We start from the raw sequence: 22812 nt of genomic DNA, 5'->3' as shown, positions 1-22812 counted from the left end.
GCTGTCTTCTTGTTTGATAGAGTGATACCATATATGCCCAAGGCTAACATTGTTATCTTTTTACAAAAAAAACAGCTAAACATGAGAGGTTTTAGGACAAAGTTTGTGTTTTCCATTGTTTGAGCACCGGTTCCAACCAAAGGAGGTATGTTGTATCAATAGAAAAGGCTAACTTTTCTAGAAAAAAAGAGACTTCTAAAAATAAAAACATTCTCCATTCTTTAAGCACAGGTTCGAGCACCGTTTAAGCACCGGCACCGTTTCAAAGGTACCGGTTTGGCACTGGTATCGGATAAAACCTAAACGATACCCATCCCTAGACACAACCTGATCTCCCTCAGGCAGCTTTCTTGTAATTTTCTTTAAGCAGACATCAGGAATAGTTCTTCGGTGCTTCTGCTCTACAATCCATGATTAATAGTGTTCTGTTGTGTTTTCGTATGCATATATGCTTTCCTTCAGAAGGGCTGGACTGCTGTTCAAGACCACAAGTTTAAAGAAAGTCTGACTCAAGGTAACAAGACAGGTGGCTCAAGACCTTTGCACAGTACTGTGACTCTATTAATGTTATGGATTGTAAAGGCCTGGAGTGTGTACTGAATGCAGAAAAAATCTGAAACACTAGATTTGGCTGCTCATACGTACCCGTGACAAAAAGTATGCCTCTGTGGATTTTGTAGGATGAGAGTTAATACTTTTAAAACCATTAAGGGTTCATCTGTGACCAGGCTGCAGTAGATGCTCATTTGCCCTAAAATGTGCAAAACGCTCTGACTATTCAGAATGACAGATGGAGGAAGTAGACAGAAGTGGTGAATTGCACTGAGGTACTGATGCTAGGAGCAGAGGCCAGATATGAAGTCGGGACTAAAACACACTTGGTAAAGTAACAATGCGATGCTATTAAGGTGGTATTACATTATCCTTTAATACATTACATTATTCAGTACATTCCATCTCAGGCACATCATCCTATTTTTATAAAATATTACATTAGGTGCCTGCGGTTATATCATCATTTTCTAAAGTACATTTGAAGTACAATTAATATTTAGCAATGGACTTAATATCACATGTTGAACATGTGGAGGAAGATGGTGAAGGTGCAATATAAAAACATAAAAAAAAGATAATTAAAGCAGCTGCATGGCATCGAGCACCCTCCCTGAGTTATCCTACATAATGAAAGATACACTTTACATTAACACAGTCTTGGCTCTGATTCCTAACATCAGCTGTACATTATATACATGTCACAGACAGCGATTAGTTATTTCCAAAAAGGACAAAGTTAAAAGCGTTCGCATGTCATCTCTTGGCAGAAAGACGTAAACATCACAGGAGAGGAATGATGACTTAAGACCCGTTGTGATCAATGCACCCACTGGTTTGTGTTACAGTGATTCATTCTTACTATTTTACAAATCATTTAATGCAAGTTTAAAAAGATCTGACATAAATACACACCTCAAGTCCTTATTCAGACTTGTTTCTTCTTTGTCCCATTTTGTGTGACAAAGGGGGGAAAAAAGACTCAATTTTACCTCAGAATTTAACAGTATATACTGCCAAGGTCAAGAACGAACTGCTAAGCCTAATAAAAGCATTTATTTCAGGGTCACGATGTCATCTTCGATATAAACGTGGAGCCGATCGGTCATTGGTGGACGTGGGCTTCAGCTTAACCGTGGCGAACGGATTGGTACCCCTGCAATATACAAGGAGATAAGGGCAGAGGAAAATAAAAGTTGGGTTGTATGAAGGTTATAACCGGAGAAATGAGCATTACATTTTGAAAACTGTACAAACATCAGCTCAAAAACCTGAAATGAGAAGGACAGTCATGGTTTTCCAAATGCTGCTAACTAAAATGGTTTCAGCACTAGAATGCACTTCAAACTCTAATGGAAGCAGTGCTGTGCCATTTCAATCACTGCCCTCAGCTGTTGCTCTCCAATTGTACGGGTTCATGATACACTTCAAGAAAATATCATTAGCTTTTTTAGAAGAGAAAGCAAAAGCACTCCATTTTAACAGCCTGCCTCCAATTTGAAAGCAAATTTGAAATTATATTATTCTTACTTTGGGAAGAGCTGCGGTCGGGAGTCATTCACTTGCGATCGCTGTCGAAAAAAAAAGGAAAAAGAGAAAACATGATGAAGAAGGTACAGTATGAGATAGGGAGAACCATTACAAAGACACATGCACTAATGGGAGCTCAGCGAGATCGAGCTCTTGACCCTCTCGCCCTTTCTTTTTCACTTGGTCCTCCCACAAAGGGGCTGATTGATGACCTGTGTCAGGTTGCCCCACACGCATTTCGCAGTGGGTCCACAGTTGACACAAAGTGCAAAACTACATTATTACAGTAGTGATGGACTGTAAAAACAACAACAACTGAGAGCAAGCAAAAACAATCTGAAAATATGCTTTAAGCTCCTGGCACTCAAATTGTTTCTGCATGTTCCTAAAACGCAAATGCTATTCAGAGCACTTTCTGATCTCAGTAGCACCAAAGTGAAAAGATCATTTCTGGAATTATTTTCAGATCACGGCAGGGTGCTAAAGAGGAGCAAACGAGGAGCACACACACACACATGCACACAAACTCCAGGCTCACATCAGCAGCTCGAGCTTCCTCCCTGCATCCACCAGAAAGAAGGATGGGGTGTCATTGAGAACAGCACCTGGCCACAGTGCCCCTGCTGGACAGATGGGCAAATGCCACATTTGTAGCAAAGGTCTGCAAATATCGCACCCCATGAGAAGTTCCATCTCACTTGCCTATCTTAATTTTCTCCATTATCTTTGCACTCACATGCAGTTTTACATGTTCGCTGAGTCCCACACTTTTTCCCAGTGTGGGTTTTGAATGATCTTTATCGTTAATAATCTGTGGGCTGGTGGTTAGAACTTTCTGTTTAAAACTTGGGTTAAGACCAAATGAACCACATATTTATGGGAAAAGGATGTACACAACTGTGGGAAAGATTGATTTTTGCAAGCGGGCAAATAAGAAATCATTAATAAATTATCAGCAATTACACATGCGTATAATATGACACCACCCAACTAGATCTGTACAATTCACAGTGGAAGAATTAGATAACTAGTTGTAGCGTAAATCTCTTTTACAAAGACTGCAGATGATAGATGATAGGACAGAGGATTGACTGATATTCTCCTCGCTGGTTATTAATAACTGACTCTCATACCTTATTTTCTGAATTAGACATGTTTGAATTCATAGGTGGTGCCTTATTCATAGACTGCGAATGTGGTTTATTCAAAGATGGTGACTGCGGTGGCGGCGGTGGTGGAGGAGGGGGCGCGGCCCCACTCTGACTGCTGACTCTTGGATGGTTGGGCAGGCTGTTCATGCTGCTGTTGTTCCTGAGAGTTGCTCTACTGAAATTATACAAAAATTAAAATTAGTTTGGAAATACAATTTTTTTAAAAGCACCTGGACTTTTTAGGTCCTATTGATATAAAACCTGGTATTGGTATCTCAACGATACTTTGTTTCTGTCCTGTAAGTTCAGGATGTAGCCCACTGAAATGTGTTAAATAAGTTATCAGACTTTATAATTTTTGTGTTGACTGCTGTGTATACTTCATTTATAGCTTGTAGCACATTTAAATCAAGGAACTTGACCCAAAGTCTGCAGTATAAAACACAACTACTAAAAAGTCCAGTTGCCTTTTTTTAAGCTCTTGAGACTACCACAGAAATACAGCATCTCTGTTTTTATACCCAACACCTGATCCCTTTCTCTCTCTTATTCACAAAAGCAGGTCTTACTTATTAGCCGAGGGATGGATGGATTGAGTTTTCACATGAGATGCACGGGCCTAGCTTTGGTGCAGTTGATAACGTTCACATTTAGCTGTGACAGACTGTGTGTCTAACTGAAAAAGTTTTACTTTAGCAGCTCCTGCTGAATTTCCCCACAGCAATAGGTCACCCAAATATTTTAAGTAGTTCACCTATTATTTCAGACCATGAAGTTTCATACTGACCCTCTTTTAAATATGTTGGCCCCAAAAACAATAGGGACAGCCTTGGGGCAACTACATCATGTTTTCTGCATCACGTTTGAAGGCAAACATTGTGCATGAGGTTTAGTTTAAATCCATTATTACCTGCTACTATTACAGAAAGGAAAGATATACTGACTGAAAAGCAATAAACGCGAAGCATCCTCCATTCTGAGCAATACGTTGTTTTTGTCATGATATACCAATACACTTCTGTAACAACCACCGATTATAGCAACATGACGTGACATTTGACAATAAGAGGCACTGCTTGCCACCAGGGCTGATATACTTTAAACTACAGCAGGGCCAAAGTTTGCAATGGCACTGGGAAACAGACCTAAGACCTTTCTAGAACTTCATTCGTTCCAGCTACAAGTACCAAATAGGATTGTGTTTAAACAAACTTATTAACAACAACTAAAACCACCCACGCCCACTGAATATGAAGAGGAATTATACTTCTGGGAATGAAATGAGACTGAAAAACAAGGAAGAGGAGACAAAAAAAGGAGACAGTGGTGAAAGGAGCAAATAAGTATGATTTTGTATAATGCTAAATAGCTAATTAGTGCTAGTCTAACCTTGAATGTAGGAGTGAGAGACACTTGAATAATGTAACTTCCACTAGCCCCAAATTATGTTGTTTACTTCGAAGTTTAAGCAAGTTGGCTGGGTATCAGAGTCTGGACAGCAGGAGTTAACTTGTTAGTGTAGCTAGCATGCTGAAAGAATGCAGATGCTAGTAGCTGCAGTATTAATACTTCAAAATCAGTCAACTCGATCTTGGGCATTATTACCATAATGCACATGCTCTCTGCCAGTTAGAGTAATTTTTACATGCTGTTTTGTAGGACTGCTGGTGGTGTCAGATTATATATAACATAATGGAGAGAAAACTCTAGAACTGTTGATCACTGATGATCAGTCAATTTAATGAGATCTTTATTACCTGGGGGTGGGTGACACTGGTGGATCGTCCACTGCTTCCACAAATGAGGCTGGAAACCATCCTTGACTGAAATCAAAAGGTGACAGAAAGTAAAAGCTACAGTTGTTACGTGTTAAGTGAAAGAAATACACATATAGGAACATGTAACGACTTGTGAGCCTTTTAGTACAAGTGAGTTATGCTTTTAGTAGTTTTTATCGATGCTAGCTGTGTGGTTAATGCCAGTCAGTCAGGTTGGAACTTTTGCCTTTGGGTAGCATCTGTGTTCAAGTACAGACTAAATATTTAATTTTGTTATCTTTGCTTCATTCAGTGCACTTTTTTCATTTTTCTTTCTTTCTTCTAGTCTAATATTTTATTCCTGTATTTTCTATTCATTCATATGTTGGCATAGTGAAACCGACCCTTCTTAAGTCAAAGGAGCTTGCAAAGAAAAGCGTCTGGACTTCTATAAGTTGCTTGAAGACGTTTCACCTCTCATCCGAGAAGCTTCTTCAGTTCTAAGGTCAAATGGTGGAGAGTCCCAGATATAAACCTAGTGGGAGTATCCCCCCACAGAGGGACAAAAGGACCCCCTGATGATCCTCTAATCGCCTGAGCCAAGGTGTAAAACTGGGTGTGGGTCCCAATCAGCCAGAGTTTCGGGTGTGTTCATTGTGAAACCTGGCCCCACCTTATTAAGAACGCCTCTTTGCGTTCTTAAAGTCAGCAAAGAGGCACAGAAAAGAAGACCAGACACCAGCGAGGGAGGATAAGAAGGACAGACGCAACAACATTGTCATCCCCTATGTAGCCGGTGTATCTGAGAAACTCAGGAGAGTTTTCTCCAAGCATGACATCCCAGTGCATTTCAGACTCAGAAACACGCTCAGACAAAAACTGGTTCACCCGAAAGACAAAACGCCAAAACACAGACTTAACAATGTGGTGTATGCTGTACAGTGCAGCGAGGAATGCCCAGACCTCTACATTGGAGAGACCAAACAGCCACTTCACAAGCGCATGGCACAACACAGAAGAGCCACCTCCACAGGACAAGACTCAGCAGTCCATCTGCATCTTAAGGATAAAGGTCACTCTTTCGAGGATGCCAACGTTCACATTTTGGACAGAGAGGACAGATGGTTTGAAAGAGGAGTGAAAGAAGCCATCTACCGGTATGTCCACTGTGAACGACCATCTTTGAACAGAGGCAGGGGTTTACGACACAAACTCTCTGCCATCTATAATCCAGTTTTGAGATCCCTTCCCAGACGCCTTAACGCCCACTCACATCCTGGGCCATCTGATCTCAGGAATTCGCACGATAAGGTGGGGCCAGGTTTCACAATGAACTCACCCGAAACTCTGGCTGATTGGGACCCACACCCAGTTTCACACCTTGGCTCAGGCGATTAGAGGATCATCAGGGGGTCCTTTTGTCCCTCTGTGGGGGGAAACTCCCACTAGGTTTATATCTGGGACTCTCCACCATTTGACCTTAGAACTGAAGAAGCTTCTCGGATGAGAGGTGAAACGTCTTCAAGAAACTTATAGAAGTCCAGACGCTTTTCTTTGCAAGCTCCTTTGACTACGATGACCTGGATGACTGAGAACCTTCACAGACATACGACCCTTCTTAACTTTAACAACTACTGCTTGCACGAATTCTAAGGACTACACATTTTCTCAACACGCAGAATGTAGAACTGTCCAAATTTGTTGAACTTACATAACAAAAAGCAGTAGAACAGCAAAATATATACACTGTGTGTTCTGATAAAAGATTTCTAGGTAGTTTACAGACAATCTTGATGAGTAAGTAGTTATATGTAGCAGAGCTATGCAAACAAATTAAGATTTAATGTGTGTTTGGAGTTTGCTTTTGCTTATTTCTAAATGGGCTAGAAGGGCTTATGAGGCACTATCTCTATGTCTACAAATAACCCCATTCATTTTGTACTATGCTAAAATTATTACTTTTTTCTTATTAAACTGGCCTATGTCATCTGCAAGCAAATGACAGGAACGGACACTTTGCACATCCACACATGCAGTCTCCACGCAGTCACAAACTACGATTTTTTTTTACCGTGGGCTGTTGTCGGCACGTCCAAACAGCCAGCCGTTCCTGGGCTGTTGGACCAGCACATTAATTATCTGTCCCCTATTGAAGGACAGCAAGGTGGGGTTGGAGCCAACAGGCTGGTGGGCCACCCGGGCCTTCATGACTCGTCCTCCACCACCACCACCACCTCCTGCTGAGTCTGCTCCGAAGCGAAAAACGCTTCCCTGTGGAGACGGGGCTGGAGGAATGACAAATGAAACACGAAGGTACGAAGAGAACAGTTTGTTAAGCTGATAAACTTTCTTGGCAAAGAAGAATCTCTGGTGAAATTATTAATTAAAGAATATTAATGACTAGATTTTTTTTGTGTGTGTGTAACTCAGAGGGTTAGGAGATTATTAAGTGTCTTACTCCAGGCACAATGCTTTTGTTTTAGCAGCGGGGTAATTCATTGAATTATACTGAATAAGCTGATGTTATTTTCCCCACCAGTGAACACTGGTTACAACCTACATTATTTCGCTACTGTTGTTTATGTTCTATTTTGATAAATCATTACTCCGTCTATTTTTACTCTAAGCAACCAAATAATTAGCCTTTTTTCAACTGAAAGTACAAATGAGGAGCCATGAACGTGCACGATGTGCAACGTTATTAAGAGGGCAATAAACAGTTAGAGAAAAAAATTGATAAAAACATCTGGTAGCTGTAAGCATCATAAGCACTGATGAATAGCCATGATGGGATGTGAATATTTAACAGACAAGCATTAACGTGACGGGAACACATTTATTTTTAAGTGGAACTAAACATCAGATCACTGAAATGGGTTTTTCATGGTGGCTGTGGCTCAGGAAATAGAGCATGTTGTCTAATAATCAGAATTTCGGTGGGTTCTCCAACCATGTGGGGCGATCGTGGCTCAAGAGTTGGGAGTTTGCCTTGTAATCGGAAGGTTGCCGGTTCGAGCCCCGGCTTGGACAGTCTTGGTCGTTGTGTCCTTGGGCAAGACACTTCACCCGTTGCCTACTGGTGGTGGTCAGAGGTCCCGGTGGCACCAGGGTCCGGCAGCCTCGCCTCGGTCAGTGCGCCCCAGGGTGGCTGTGGCTACACTGTAGCTTGCCATCACCAGTGTGTGTGAATGGGTGGATGATTGTGTAAAGTGCTTTGGGGTCCTTAGGACCAAGTAAAGCGCTATACAGATACAGACCATTTACCATGTGTGTCAAAGTGGGTAAGATACTGAACCCAGAGCTTTCCCTGATGCATTGTTTGGAGTGTGAGTGAATCTTAGGTTAAAAGTGCTTAGGCATAGATAAAAGCTAGAAAGTAGAAGAGCACTATGGATCATAAATGCATCACTTGAACACCTAAAAAGCTGATGTTAAGTCTATTTTAAAGCATTGTAGTTCTTTATTAATCCGCTGCTCACCTCTTGATGGTATTTTGCCGAGGGGCATCTCGTCTCTGCTCCTTCTGATCTCCTCCCTCATTCCCACCTGTATGAACATATAACAAGCACAGACTGAGACTATATTCAAATCTGTTGTCATTTTACTATTCGTGTAAACATGAGGTACTGCTGTTGTTTTTGTAGGAAAGAGTAAACTAAGAGTGGACTAAATAAGCTCAAGCCTGCTGGAATTTCAGGTGCAAACAACATTTCTATTAATGTCAGAATCAGAATACTTTATTAATCCCGAAGGAAATTATAGATCTGATGTCCAATCACTAATCTCTCAAAGGTTTTTGAGAATCCTCTAAATCAAACTATACTGACAGCAATAATTGGGGTCGTTTCAGTCTACGCTGACCTTCCACAATAAAAAATGAATACTCTGCCATTTGTGTCTCTGATTGGTAGATGACTAATTTTCCTAAGAGGAAACATCGCCCACATAGACTGACAGGATTTGAGGTATGATGTATTTTTTGCATCTGATTGCTTGAGGGGATGTAGATGACAAATTTTAGGCCTGGTAGCCGTTCATTTCACGTGCAATGAGCTGAAAATTGGATGTTTTATGTAGACTTTACCATGTGAAGTAAAGCGAAAATTAAAATGATAACTGACCTGTCTTAATGAATCGTTCATGTTCATTTTATAAATTTTTTTTTTTAAGTTCTCCTAGGTTCTCATTAATATTATGTCCCTGTCTTGCTTCTTTTTTGGTTTCTTTTCTGCTGCTGTGGGAGCTTTTTTACTTGTTTTGTTCGATATGTTCTTTGTTCCAATCACTTGTACATACTGGACTTTTTTATTACAAACCCAGTTCCAAAAGATTTGGGAGGTTGTGTAAAATGTAATTATGATTTGGAAGCCCGTGTTGTATTCACAATAGAACACAGGGCGAGATTAAACTGCATCATTTTTTAGAAAAAGATTTTGAATTTGATTGCAGGAACATGCCTCAAAAAAAGTTGAGACAAAGCCGAGTTTACCACTTTAGCTTTCTCTTTTCTTTTAATCACAGTCTGTAAAAATCTGGGAACCCTTGAACACAAATACCCACAGATTCTCAGAATCTTTAGAGAATAAAAAAACATTATTCTGAAATTATCCCACAATTTTCAGATATTTTTTTTAATTCACTGATTTATTTTTTTTTAGAATGGTAAACCTCTGCCCCTATAAGATGCTGTTTTTCTTATATCCAGTCATGTGACTGACCTGTTGCCAGTTGACTTAATCGGCTGAAAAATGTTCCTGCAGATGTTTTCTCGCAGTACAACTTCATTTTCTAGCTTTTTGTCGACCCATCCCAGACGTATTGCTTGTTGTTAAAATGGTAAATGGTAAATGGCCTGTATTTATATAACGCTTTACTAGTCCCTAAGGACCCCAAAGTGCTTTACACATCCAGTCATCCACCCATTCACACACACATTCACACACTGGTGATGGCAAGCTACATTGTAGCCACAGCCACCCTGGGGCGCACTGACAAGATGAGATAAATTTTCTATGTGTATTCTGTTCTATTTTGAATAAAATATGAATTTCTGAGATTAACAAATCATTGCATTCTGTTTTTGTTTGCATTTTACACTTTACAGTTTTGTTTCTTTTTGGATATAAAAAAACCAATTAAGTATCATAGCATTTCTGTTTTATAATAATAATAAAAATAATGGATTGGATTTATATAGCGCTTCTCAAGGGACCCAAAGCGCTTTACAATACCACTATTCATTCACTCACTGGTGGAGGCAAGCTACAGTTGTAGCCACAGCTGCCCTGGGGCAGACTGACAGAAGCGAGGCTGCCATATTGCGCCATCGGCCCCTCTGGCCAACACCAGTAGGCAAGTAGGGCAAAGTGTCTTGCCCAAGGACACAACGACCAGGACAGAGAGCTCAGGGATTGAACCGGCGACCTTCCGGTTACAGATGCGATTCCCAACCCCCTGAGCCACGGTCGTCCCAATGACTTCACTACCCATAAATTATTCATTGTGGCATTTTTGAAATTACAGTTGTTGAGTGTTCACTATTTCTTGTGAAGGTAGTTTACTTGTGATAGCAGCTGTGGCAGATTAGTTTGCACCAGCGGGCCAGGAAACAGCGATTCATTTGAGCTTAAAGGAATAGTTCCACTTTTACTCACTGACTGTTAGATGAAAAGATTTATTGCACACTACAGCCAGCAGCCAGTCAACTTATCTTAGAAACATGGAGGGAACAGTGTGGCTCTGAAGTCAGTATACACATAGATGCTTTTTTTTCCCTTTTAATTTGTCAAACCTGACTCACAGGCTTTTCTCTGTGATACACTGGGATAAATCCCTCGTCAGACCAAAACAAACACTGGATCAATGCTAATCCTCTGATTGTTATTATGAAAGCATATGTGGGATATGGTGGTTCACTGGCATGTCGCCTTCCAATGAGGAACAGACCAGCAGGGTTTATCTCAGGGACATCTTTGGTCTTTACTTCAATAGTAATTGCAGCTGTTATTACAAACAACAATGTGGTTTTGATTTGTGCAATTATCTTTGGTGGTAATAAATCACTTTACCGAACTCAGAGACAGAAAAATGTGCACATATTTGAATGCTACACAGGGTTCAGATTCAGATAGCTTTAAAAATGTGTGCCGCATTCTTCAATTTATAACTTTATCCCTCCTCTAAAGGTTTTCTGTAATTGTGTTTCATGCACCAAGTGTGATTCATTTTGAAGATTTCAAATCAATCAATGCTAACCACCAGAGGGCACTCTGGTAACAAAAATGTTGTGCTTTCCCCCACAATGGCGTGCCTTGGGTCTGATGTTATGCATTTCTCAGTGGAGATAACTCACAGTTGTATCGCAATTGGATTTCTTATCTAATATGTGGCTCATGAATTCAGTTCTACTCAACAATGCAATTTTTAAACTTTCAAGCGGTTTTCAATTTTAAATTTCCCAAAATAGACTTTAAAGAGATTCACTCAGTTTTCCACCCCAAAGACAGGATTATACCCCACACAGCTGCATATTTTTGGAGTTGTGGAAGTTTCATATGTCACTGTGGCCCCAAACCTTGCATAAATAATTCAGTTGCTAGGGTGAGTCACTGATATAGACACACTTTCTTCTGAACTCACAATGTTGTCCAAAGTTGAAGGTCTGTGGGCCTCCGGTTGTCTGGTGGCATCAACCTCTTCTGTCCAGGCAGCAGCTTTCTGCTGGAGAGTAACCCCGTTCTGCAACACATCATCATCAACACACACACACACACACACACACACACACACACACACACACACACACACACACACACACACACATGCAGATAAATATTTTTCCCCATTAGTAAGTGAGGATTAACACAGTTGCAAGCTTAGGTCAGAGCAGCTTATTTTAATACTCATTTGGCCAAAAAGAGGAAACTGAACACAGTCTTCAGAGTGATGCTATTACACATACCATTCGTACAACTTTTGAAAAAACAAAATGTAGGTTTAAATCAACGTAGTTTTATTAGTCTTGCCTTACAAATATGCCACCAGCATGCCTTTCTGTTTACAAGACCAAAATCTGTTTCATCTGGAAAGGTTAAAGCTGTGGCATTAAAAGTTTGTGAAAAAAGTTTATGCGATTAGGCAATAACTGCCAGATGGGGCCAACTTTTTGAGCATAAGCGACAAACAAAACAAAAAAACAAAAATCCCAACTTCTGATTATGAACTCAGCAAAAACTTTTGAGTCTCTGAACTCAATATTTAATTTCACATCTTATTTACTACAACTTGATATTTATTTTGTAAATCATGGCCCCATTTTTGGTAAAATAGATATTAATGCCAGGAATGCTTTTGGGAATTCCCTGCGATTTGTTAGTTCAGGGGTCCCCAATCCCAGTCCATGAGGGCCGGTGTCCCTGCAGGTTTTAGATGTGTCCTTGATCCATCACAGCTGATTTAAATTGATAAATTACCTTCTCAACATGTCTTGAAGTTCTCCAGAGGCCTGGGAATGAACTAATCATGTGATTCAGCTGTGTTGACCCAGGGTGATATTTAAAACCTGCAGGGACACCGGCCCTCGTGGACTGGGATTGGGGACCCCTGGGTTAGTTGCTACTGAATAGCTGTGCAGTGTCTGCATTTTCTAAAAACCAAGTTGGTGATGCCCGAAATGTTTGACTTAAAGCTTCAAGACAAAGGTCCACATTCGCTACATCTGTGCTTTATATGCAAGCTATGTTGCAGACATAGTACACCCCAACAGGAAAATCCACCACGCCTACCATGTAAGGTGCACAGGCACAAGGAACAGAAAAAGGAGCCCAAGAGGGTATGTTGCAAAAGTACCTCCTATCTCCTTTTCTAACCACTTGTCCTTGACCTCGATGACATTTTTACCGTGGTCAATGACAAGCGGTGTGTAGGAGAATTCGTATGGAAGCAGGACATGAGAAGAGCAGTTTGCTGAGCATCCAAACGACCCTTGTCTCCTAAAATGATGTGAGGTCACTGTGTTGAATCAACAGTGTGCAGAATATGAACTACAGAACGCACGTCTTACTTCACCACAACTTGTTCTTAGCCTAAAGCTTCAAAATGAGAATGACGTGAAAACTAACACTTCATCAAAAAGGTTGGAACTTTAAAGAGAGAGCATATAGGGCCAGATTTACAAAGATTATATGGCAGCCCAAAGCCTTCTCACACAAAAAGCTTTTGGATTTACTAACAGTTTTGTGAACATCGTGGATATTTTTGTTTTTTGTTGTTTTTTTGAGTTTTTTGGCAGCTGGCCTGTGACGTATGTATGATGTATCTGTGACGTATATTATGACACACGTATTTGCAAACGTGATTTACTCACATTTGTTGTGTGTTATTTATTGTAAATTGCACAAAATCTACCACAAAGCCTAATGCCTGTCGTGGTTGTCATAGTTGCTTCTCGCGTCTTTATGTCGAACAAGAGGGGTAAATTTTATCAGACAAAGTGTGTTATTGGTATGGATGGATGGCTCAAAAGTTTGTTCTGTCCTAAAACTCTTGACTCATAATTCACCCTGAGTAATTAGAGGCTTATTTCTGCTTGTCAGTAATGCTGGTATTGTAACACAGCAGATCAGAAATTAACTTGACAGAGCTGTTTCTCAGCAGTGCGCACACAGTGAGTGATTTCTCTCCAGTCTTTAATGAGTAAAATTGAAATGTTTGTCAAAAGCTTTTTGCAGCTAATAATGAGATTATGTCACTATGTTAGATGAATACTCAGAATGTTACCTTCGTTAACACAGGGCAGCTCAAATTCTGATGGTAAATAACATTTGTCATTCTTCTACACATCCTATAGGTCAGCTGTTCCACACAGATTTCAGTTTTATACAGTGTAATAGTTTGTAATATTGCAGCTCTCCTCTGGATAAATCCAGCTCTCCGCCTCAGTCTCAGTCCTCAAGACTTCAAACCCAGTGCCAAGAGGTTTCTAACAGAAGAGTTATCCCTCATATCCTTCAGACTCCTCCACTGATCTGACCTGCCTCACTGGTTTCTGAGAGTGGAAACTATACACGCGCCTATGCACTGTAATATTTTGGTTAGTAGGCCCAGATAACTCTCTCTCATGCTTCCTCATTGGGTCTGGGGCTGCTCTTGGTAGAATGCTGGTTAGTACTGCGAGACAACAAAGACAGCATCATTTAAACCAAACTAAATTCTACGGACGCTTGAACGCACTTCAATTAATATAGCTCATAATCTTGATTTAGAAAGTTGATATAGATCAATGTTGTGTAAGGCAACAACGGGATGAGAAGAAGATTATTTTTTACAGCAGTGTTATGTTCAGAGTTCAACTGTGCATTTAACTGTTGTTGAAACTTCAACATTGTTCAGCAGGTTAAGGCTTGAAATGGGAAACACAATTATAATTCACATTTACATGATATGCTGTCACTTATGGGATGGTGTTTTCTCCTCTCCTTTCATAAAGGATGGTCCCAGTGTTTTCTGTGCTAAAGGGGGTAATAAAGGAAGTAGTGGAGCTTATTTCTTAGGGACCAGGAGAATTGGAACATTTCTTATTATGTCTGCCGCACAGACACTTACGCATCACTTCACTCAGTTAGGAACCTTCCTGAACAAAATGGACTACTGGAAGGTATCAAGTGATCCAAACAACAAACTTTCCAGATCAAAATCTGATCAGCTGCAATGAGCCTGTTCCACATGGCCCAAACCCTCATAGGACCTGAAGGATCCCCTGCCAGCACCCTGGTGCCACTAAACCCACGGGCCTCCTTGTTCACATCATGTTTAAGCTGCTTTGGTGGATTTTATGCTCCCCTCTATTGTGTTTTTTCCTCTTTGCTTCTTCTCCTTTGCTCCTCTCTCTCCTCTCTCACTAGTCTCCTCCAGTATGTCAGGGGGAGTAATTGATCCTTTCCCTGGCAATAATAGTAACTATAACTGTGCTCCTGTCATGTCAAATCTATTATTAAATTGCATGAGATAATCTGTGGTTAAATAGTAACTGTGTCTCTTTTGAGCTCCGGCTTCATTACATCTGCTGATTTAATCTGACTTTCATGATTTCGATCATTCATGAGCATCTTTCCTCAGATTCTTTCTCTGTTATTCATCTACTGCATTTTAGCATCTCTTTGAGCTGCTTTCAAACTGCTGATCATAAAGGCATACAGCAGAGTGGCCACATCTTACTTGCTTATTCTCACATGACGGTAAGATTAGTTGTTATGAGGTCATATTTAATATGTTGCAAGGGTCTGTTTTGTACAGTAGTAGCTATTTATCTATTCCTGTTGTAGCATACGGTTCAACCAACATCTGCTCAACAGGAACAACTAACATGAAATGTTGGTAGAGCGGTATCATAAAAAGTGAAACAAATATCATAAAAGTGAGTCCAGAGTTCAAAGACACAACCTGCAACCAGGCTTGCTGTAGGAAGCAAACCTGCTCTTGAACTTTAAAAGTCTGACAAATGGTTATAAAACAGGATGACCTCACTCTGGGGAATTATATCTTATATCTTATCTTATGTTTCTCTGACATTCATTAGTAAACTTCATCTGCGAAGCATCTCCAGTTAGTAAGCCAAAGTGAGCTATAAATATTAAACTTACAAATGCTATTTGAAGTAAGTTGTATACCTTATTCATGAGTTTGGTGAAGGACTCTATCAGGCCACAGTGCTTTTCTGCCAGGAAGCGGTATCTTCTCTCTTCCTCCTGCAGAGCCTGGTTATGGCTCTCCCTGAGGAAGTCCACATACTCACTACCACCCTGAGGATACGCCTAATTGACAGAACATGGATACAGAAAACTGTACAAGGACACATACACAAACAGCAGTGCTGAATTTCTCTCCAGTGTACTGAAAGAGTACAGGAGAGAAACGCACAAACCTGGCTGGGTCTCCTGTTCAGTCTCTCCAGAGCTGCTGCCTGGCTGCGGAGTTGCATTTCATACGTTTCCCTGCTGCCCTGTATGAGAATGCATATCACACCTGTGTAAAACCATCTCAAACGCTCAGGTATTTACATTAAGTTGAAAATCTATTTGTAGAAGCTACAATTTTCAAGTTATATTAATTTCCAGCTTGATTTTTTATTCTATTTAATTTTTTTTGGACTCTACTAGAGTAACTTTGTATGATTCACAGTTCAAAATAAGCCTTTTAAAAAAAATAAAATAAAAATACTAGGTTACAGCCCTGCCACTCAGTCCATCCTTTATGTGAAACAAGCTGGTTTAGTTTGTTGCCTTTTTAGGCCACCCTGGCTTGAAACCAGCGTTCTTCTGACTGGCTGCCAATTGCAAACAGAAGGTTTGAACAGCAGGTGTGTTGGGCGCCGTTCACAGCCAGACCTCTGACATCAGACAGATCCAAGAGAAGATAATCTGAGCTGTTAGAGCAGTTTGAAGTCTTCTGGGTCACTTTGACATACACAGACCTCATTATTTTTAGCTTTGGCCACGTTTAGCATGAGCACCATTGTAAGCATATATAAGAGGGAAAGCATAAGAGGTTCAGTTTACCCTATCCTGTCATACTCTTACAGTCCCTTCTGTTTTGTTCTTACTCACCAATAAGTAATCTCTGTCTAATCTGACATTTTTTTCCATGGAGTCAAGAACCTCCAAACTGAACCAGCGGAACTGAGAAGAGACAAAGAAAATAAAGTTACCCTAAAAACATGGAAAACCAGGAACATATTCATTATATCGTAGTCAAACACCATGATGAGCAATGAGTGTCTATTAATATGTAACTTACTAATCCCTCCAGTTCTAAGGTGAGTCTTCGCTGGCTCTCAGAAACCTGAATCAGGACATCTCCTGAAAGATGAGTGGATTATAAATATATAATATCTTTACAGAACAAAAACATGAAATTATATAATGTGCATTTTGACTTCCAAACTCATCAGGTATCAACAGATTCAAAACCAGATTTATCAGTAATGATAAGCAGGTAAAACATGTTCTGTTGTTGCTAATATAAGATCAGACCATCATGACTCTAAAGTCCTTTTTGTGTCACAGATACTGAATGATCTCACAACTCACTATTACACAAGTGGCTGATTTCAGCTTTGTGTTGCTCCAGCCTAATTTTTTATTGTTTTATTAACCCAGATTATGTTTCTCTATGTAGGTGCATGTAATAACACGATAACTCTAGCCAAATTAAGGAACTGTATTTCTTAGTCCATTAAAAATAAAGCAGATGTTGACCAAAGTGTTGCACAGCTGATGGAGAGAAACCAACATAATGGCTTTGACAGTATTTTGGACAATTTCCACTTGTGAATACAGCCTAGAGTAAAGCCGAATAAAGACTCGTGAAGGAGTAAGCCAACCCTGAAACTATAAATGTTGGCAGCATCAGAGGCCCACCTTTCACTGTTAACAATTATGGAACTACCATTATATTAGCAGGTAAAGAAATGCTGTAAGAGTTATTTCAAAGCGAATCCATAAAGACGTGTTCAAGGCTGTACTAACAGTGATTCAGAACAACAATAAGGAAACCGTATTTATGAAAGGAGACTGCTCCAAAAGGGCAGCACGGTGGCACGGTGGTTAGCACTGTTGCCGCACAGCAAGAAGGTCCTGAGTTCAACTCCAACATCAGGCCGGGGTCTTTCTGTGTGGCGTTTGCATGTTCTCCCCGTGTTTGCGTGGGTTCCCTCCGGGTACTCCGGCTTCCTCCCACCGTCCAAAGACATGCAGCTTGTGGGGATAGGTTAATTGGATAATCCAAATTGCCACTAGGTGTGAATGTGCAAGTGAATGTGAGTGTGAATGGTTGTCTGTCCCTATGTGTTAGCCCTGCGACAGACTGGCGACCTGTCCAGGGTGTACCCCGCCTTTCGCCCTATAACAGCTGGGATAGGCTCCAGCGCCCCCCGCGACCCTGAAAAGGATAAGCGGAAGCAAATGGATGGATGGATGGACTGCTCCAAAAGTACATAGCTACAGTACAATGAAAAGTATTTACCTCCTTGTTCGTTTTTCTCATAATTTGTACACTGTTTCTCAGATAATCAAACAAATTTCAATATCAGGCCAGTATAACCCGAGTAAACCCGAGTGCTTGAGCTGTAGGTCACAAACTGATGGCTGGGCAGTCTTCATCAGTTTTTGGGCCAGGTAGGTTTAGATAGCTTTTATCCCTTATTACAGGAAAGCCAAACTCATTTTCCATTGTGGGCCACATACAGGACTGGTAAAAGTATAAATTGCTATGGTACAAAATAAAAATGAACTTTTCTTTCATTTAAATATTTGTCTATTACGTGATTACATTGGTGTAGTATTAACAGCCATAGCCAATGTCTATGTAGCAAAAACCTGTAAAACTTAAATATTTAAGATGATTTATTTAAAAAAAAAAAAAAAAAAGATCATTTATAAACTGCATTCTGTGCTGACTCTAGTTATCTCTGTCTAATGATAAATGACATGATGATCTGAAATGAGGTAGTTTGCTAGCTCTGGAAGTTATTTTCTTGCTAACCCTGTTGTGTATATTACAGTTTTCCTAGTGTTCTACTCTTTGTGGCTTTATAAAGTGTTCTTTACCACTTTGTGTGGATGGCTGGTGAACTTTCATTTTTGACTCTTGGGCTTGAGGACCAGTGTAAGTGATTTGACTGTTACTTACATTTTTATACAGCTTCCTTGTTACTATACTGAATTGATTTCTTACAACACCTCTACTTCCTTTTTAATGAATCTCTGCGTAATCGCAATAGCATCCTGAAAGTTTCGCAACTTCTTCCTGAGAAACCTCAAAGGTCAGCTCCTGCTGTCAAGATTTATTGGAGTGAAGGGTAGGGGATGGACCTAAACACTGATAAGAGCTCTAACCCAGTTCCATCATCATTTTCTAGCCTACTGAAACATTGCAGTACATTCTGGAAATGTTCGACTTATTCAGCAGGGAGACTATATCATTGTACAGTGTACAGTAAGAGTAGACTAATGATCCAGTTCCTACAAGGTCTTCAACTCCAACTGTTTAAACTGTCATACCGCTGACATAAAGCAGTTAAGTGAACGGAGCACGGCCCGCAGCCTGTCTTCATCTATTATTCATGTCCCCCGCTGACATCTGACACCCATCTGCCAACATTCTTAACTTACATAAAAACTCCCTGAAACATACATCAATTTAGCTTTGAACCCATCCAGCTGTTATGAATTAGAAATTAAAGTTTAAAGTTCTGCCACATTCTTCACTTGATTTGAGCCCAATGCAAATATTAGGTGAGTCTAAGCGAAATCTTTTAGTCCTTGTGTGCACTGACTGTTGCAAATGCTGTGAAATGCAGTGCCTTCAATAATTTCAAACACTATGTTTAACACACACATCAAAGCTAATCACAAGCACACATTACGCATGCACAGCAATTATGAGTGCAATAAAATGCTGCCTCGGGGAAAACTGGGGTCCTCATGTTTTAATGTGTTTAATAAATGGCCACGAATACATCACAGACAAACTGCTCATATCCTGGTGAGGTGCAAAAACGTCTTTGCGTTTCCACTCATCAGCTGTGGATTCTCACATACCTATGGAGCGTGATGATGCCGTGTGGAAAGCTCTCTCCCCAATCTTTGAAAGTGCGCTAAAGTAAGCGTCACTTGTCGCAGCAAGAGCTGAAACACATACACACAAACACACACACACACACAGCACAGTCGTTTGATGGTTTTCTTTAGCACAGTTCATTTTCCAGATATGGCACTTCAAAAGCAGATGCTAAATATAAGAATATGGAAAATTATCAGCCCTATTTGTATTCAAATGTAACGTTTATATACCCAGGTCCTCTGCCTGTAATGTACCAAATGAGTGGTTGAACAAAAGTATGCAAAACAGTCTGAGAGTGTGAGACTGGCTCATTTCAAGAGTGAAACATTACTGATTGTGCTTTATTACTGTCAGTCTGCATTTTATAAAGTGACGCTGGGACAGTAAAATTAACAAGTTCTAATTTTGTCACTTCCTGGTCTTGGTAAGAGCTCAGTGACATGTTATAAGTTTCAGGCTCCGCCCTGAACACACACAAGAAGTTTACAGCCCCCCTTTGCGGCTGACAAAGAGACACATCTTAATCTAGTTCTTATGTCTGCAGGACTGTTGATGCACCACTGCTATTACTGATTAATTCTTGATACAATAATTGTGCTGTCTACACAAACACATTTAACTTAATATAATGAATATCATTTACATTTCATCATTTTAAAGATCTTCACATTAATGCACCAGCAGTGGGATGAGTGATGAATATGATGTAGGTAGCTGAAAGACAGAGTTTAATCCTGGCTCTGCAATCAGCTCTTCCCTTTCTTACAAGACTTATAGAAAACATATAGAGCTACACCTAAAAAGAATCCAATAGTTCTATATTGAACAAAAGCGTCATTGTTCCATTATGTCCACATCAAATATAGTGGTGGAAGCGTGTTTGTCTGCTGATAATGTAGTCATAACAACGTTGGTTGGTTACAGACCCATAACTAAGGCTGTAATAGCACCAGGATATTCCCAAAGCATATGAACTTTGGAGTTGCACTCATATAGATACCTGGCAGCTCCCAAACTGCAGTTTATGGCAGTTATAAAGATAGTTTTGTGATTTTTCCCCAAAATAACATTTAAAAAAATTAGCAGCAGATTTTTTCTTTGTTTTTGCTTCCATACATTTGTTCTTTTCTTTCAATACTTACTCTTGAAGGCTTGGATGTAACTGTTCCCCAGTGAAACCAGTTTCTGTAGGCCTGGGTTGAACTCATTAATCAAGCTCTGTTTACAAAAGCACACACACACACATATGCACAATTACCACAGCTTCTTTTGAGTATTGATAGCCAGAAAAATGTAACAAACCCACTTAAAGAGGAATCAATACAATTAATCTTGAACTCAATTTATATTTATGAGCACACCCGCTCTCTCTCTCAACACTGGAGCCTCTGCAACACAAGATTCAAATCTCTGCTGCTATCAATTGAAAGCGAATGCTCGTTGAATTCGAAAATGGCATCACGTTTTCCACCTCAGTAGCCACGAAATGTTTCCATGTTACAAAATTTGCCCCAGTTCCCCAAAGAATCTCTCAAGAGGAAATCAAGTTTGTTTAATGCAAGTGCGCGGCCCACACAAAGTATCTGTTTCTTACCGAGTAAATCCCCAAGGTGGAGCGATGCAGCTGATCACTATTCATTCCCGACATGTTTATATCCAGAATAGTGCAACTGTGAATTGAATCCAGAGAAGGTCTGCAGGCCTTAAATCTCTCTGAAAAAGTCCCACAACCTCTGAAAGAAATGAGAGTTAGATTGGGTGTGGAGCTGAAGAGCGAGGGCAGCTCAGTGAGGTGGTAATCAACACCGGTATGGCCTGAGAAAGATAGGAGTAAATAATTAAACGTGGCCCAACCATAAAACACACTGACACATGCTTTGTGTGTGCTCAGGTGGGTGTTACCTGAAGTGAATGTTTTATTCAAGACTTTAGTACATATCTGCTTTCACAAAGTGTTGGAAATGATTAAAATAACCTGTAAAATTACACTGTTATTATCATATAAAACCATATTTTTTCAATATAACAGAATGAATCCAACAATTTCTCTCGGAATTCAAGGATTTTCCTTTCCTGCCCCAGATCAAGGCTAACAGTTTCCTCATAGGTACGTATTGATAGTTTATCTATTGTACAATTTCTTACAATAGCATTTTTCAGGCGCTAGTTTTTTCTCCTTTTCTTCTTGGATTAATACATATACCAGTTGATTTTTATAGCGGCAGTGGTCCGGGGGCAGTGTATATGCCTTGTAGGATGTAAAAGCGTTGAAAGCTTCTTGATGATTCTTATTTTTAGTGTTTATGAAAATGAATGAATGTACCTGTTTCTTCTCAAAGCAGCATTATTAGCTATGCAACTAATGTCATTTAAAGAAAGAAATATATTATTATGTCAACTGAATATTTCTTTTTTAAAATGATTGACAGAGTGCTCATATCCACCTTGATAATTATACGTTAATGTAGTATCCATGGCAAAAATTAAGGGGACAAATTGTTCAGTTTATTAAAAGTCCATATGCAGTATTGGATGCTTTGGATTGGGTCCCCTGGGACCTCAACACATTTGTGCTTTTAAAAACACTGATCAACACAAACAAAATGATTGGCAAAGTCATTAAAAAATGAAAAAATAAAGAAAAAACACTTATCAGACATGAGAAAAAACATACTTCTGGTGTCTGCACGGACCATAGTTGGTAGGATGTGGTTTTAACAATGCTCAGTTGGTACTAAGAATGCAGAGATGGTTTACCTCAAATTGTGATCCTACCATCTAAATGTCAGGGCAGAAATCAAGACTCGGATCAGAAAACACTTCTCCAGCCGTCCACTTTCTAATTTCAGTGAGCCCATTGGAAAATCAACCTGAGGTTATTGCTCTTAGCTGACACAACTGGCACCTGATGTGATCTTCTGCTAATGTAGCCCATCTACTTTAAGGTTGAATGTGTGATACTCTTCTGCATCCTTTGGTCGTAACGAGGGGTTATTTGGCCGTTCTCCTGTGACTTCTGCCATTTTCACCCAGATAACTGCTGCCCACTGGACATTTTCTGTTTTTTGGAGCATTCTTTGTGAATCCTAGAGATGATTGTGTAGGAAAATCCCAGCAGGTTAGATGAACCCATCTGGCACCAACAACCATGGTCAGTTTGAACTTCAGCGAGTCATCTTTACATGACTACATGCCTAAATGCA

General features: G+C 40.0%; 1 protein-coding gene across 2 annotated transcripts; it reads right to left on the bottom strand.

Annotated features, from left to right (window-relative positions):
• Window positions 1–915: 915 nt before the first annotated feature.
• Window positions 916–21396, bottom strand: baiap2l2a (BAR/IMD domain containing adaptor protein 2 like 2a). Of its 2 annotated transcripts, none has more exons than XM_085405140.1 (14): window positions 21204–21396; window positions 20752–20827; window positions 19588–19674; window positions 16784–16845; window positions 16594–16665; window positions 15912–15989; window positions 15658–15801; window positions 11630–11728; window positions 8470–8536; window positions 7062–7275; window positions 4991–5056; window positions 3216–3408; window positions 2083–2123; window positions 916–1708 (listed from the first exon to the last, which is right to left on the bottom strand). In XM_085405140.1, the coding sequence occupies exons 1-14, from the start codon at window positions 21255–21257 to the stop codon at window positions 1627–1629; spliced, it is 1335 nt and encodes a 444-aa protein (XP_085261266.1). In that variant the 5' UTR covers window positions 21258–21396; the 3' UTR covers window positions 916–1626. The 2 variants fall into 2 exon arrangements, with proteins under 2 accessions (XP_085261266.1, XP_085261267.1); XM_085405141.1 differs by having other exon boundaries at window positions 3216–3405.
• Between the last annotated feature and the right edge of the window lie 1416 nt (window positions 21397–22812).

This window comes from Rhamphochromis longiceps, linkage group LG4 (genome assembly GCF_057381845.1).
Source record: "Rhamphochromis longiceps isolate RC_006_pf linkage group LG4, R_longiceps_female_GT1.1, whole genome shotgun sequence".
NCBI lineage: Eukaryota > Metazoa > Chordata > Actinopteri > Cichliformes > Cichlidae > Rhamphochromis > Rhamphochromis longiceps.
Note: the sequence above shows the minus strand (reverse complement) of the source record. Positions and strands in the feature narration are given on the sequence as shown.

Coding starts and splice junctions, on each gene's coding strand:
- baiap2l2a (XM_085405140.1), bottom strand. CDS start 21,257: ATGTCGGGAATGAATAGTGATCAGCTGCATCGCTCCACCTTGGGGATT. Junction 16,846..19,587: donor GGCATCATCACGCTCCATAG/GTATGTGAGAAT, acceptor CTCATCTTTCAG/GAGATGTCCTGATTCAGGTT. Junction 15,802..15,911: donor TGAACAGGAGACCCAGCCAG/GTTTGTGCGTTT, acceptor TCTGTCAATTAG/GCGTATCCTCAGGGTGGTAG.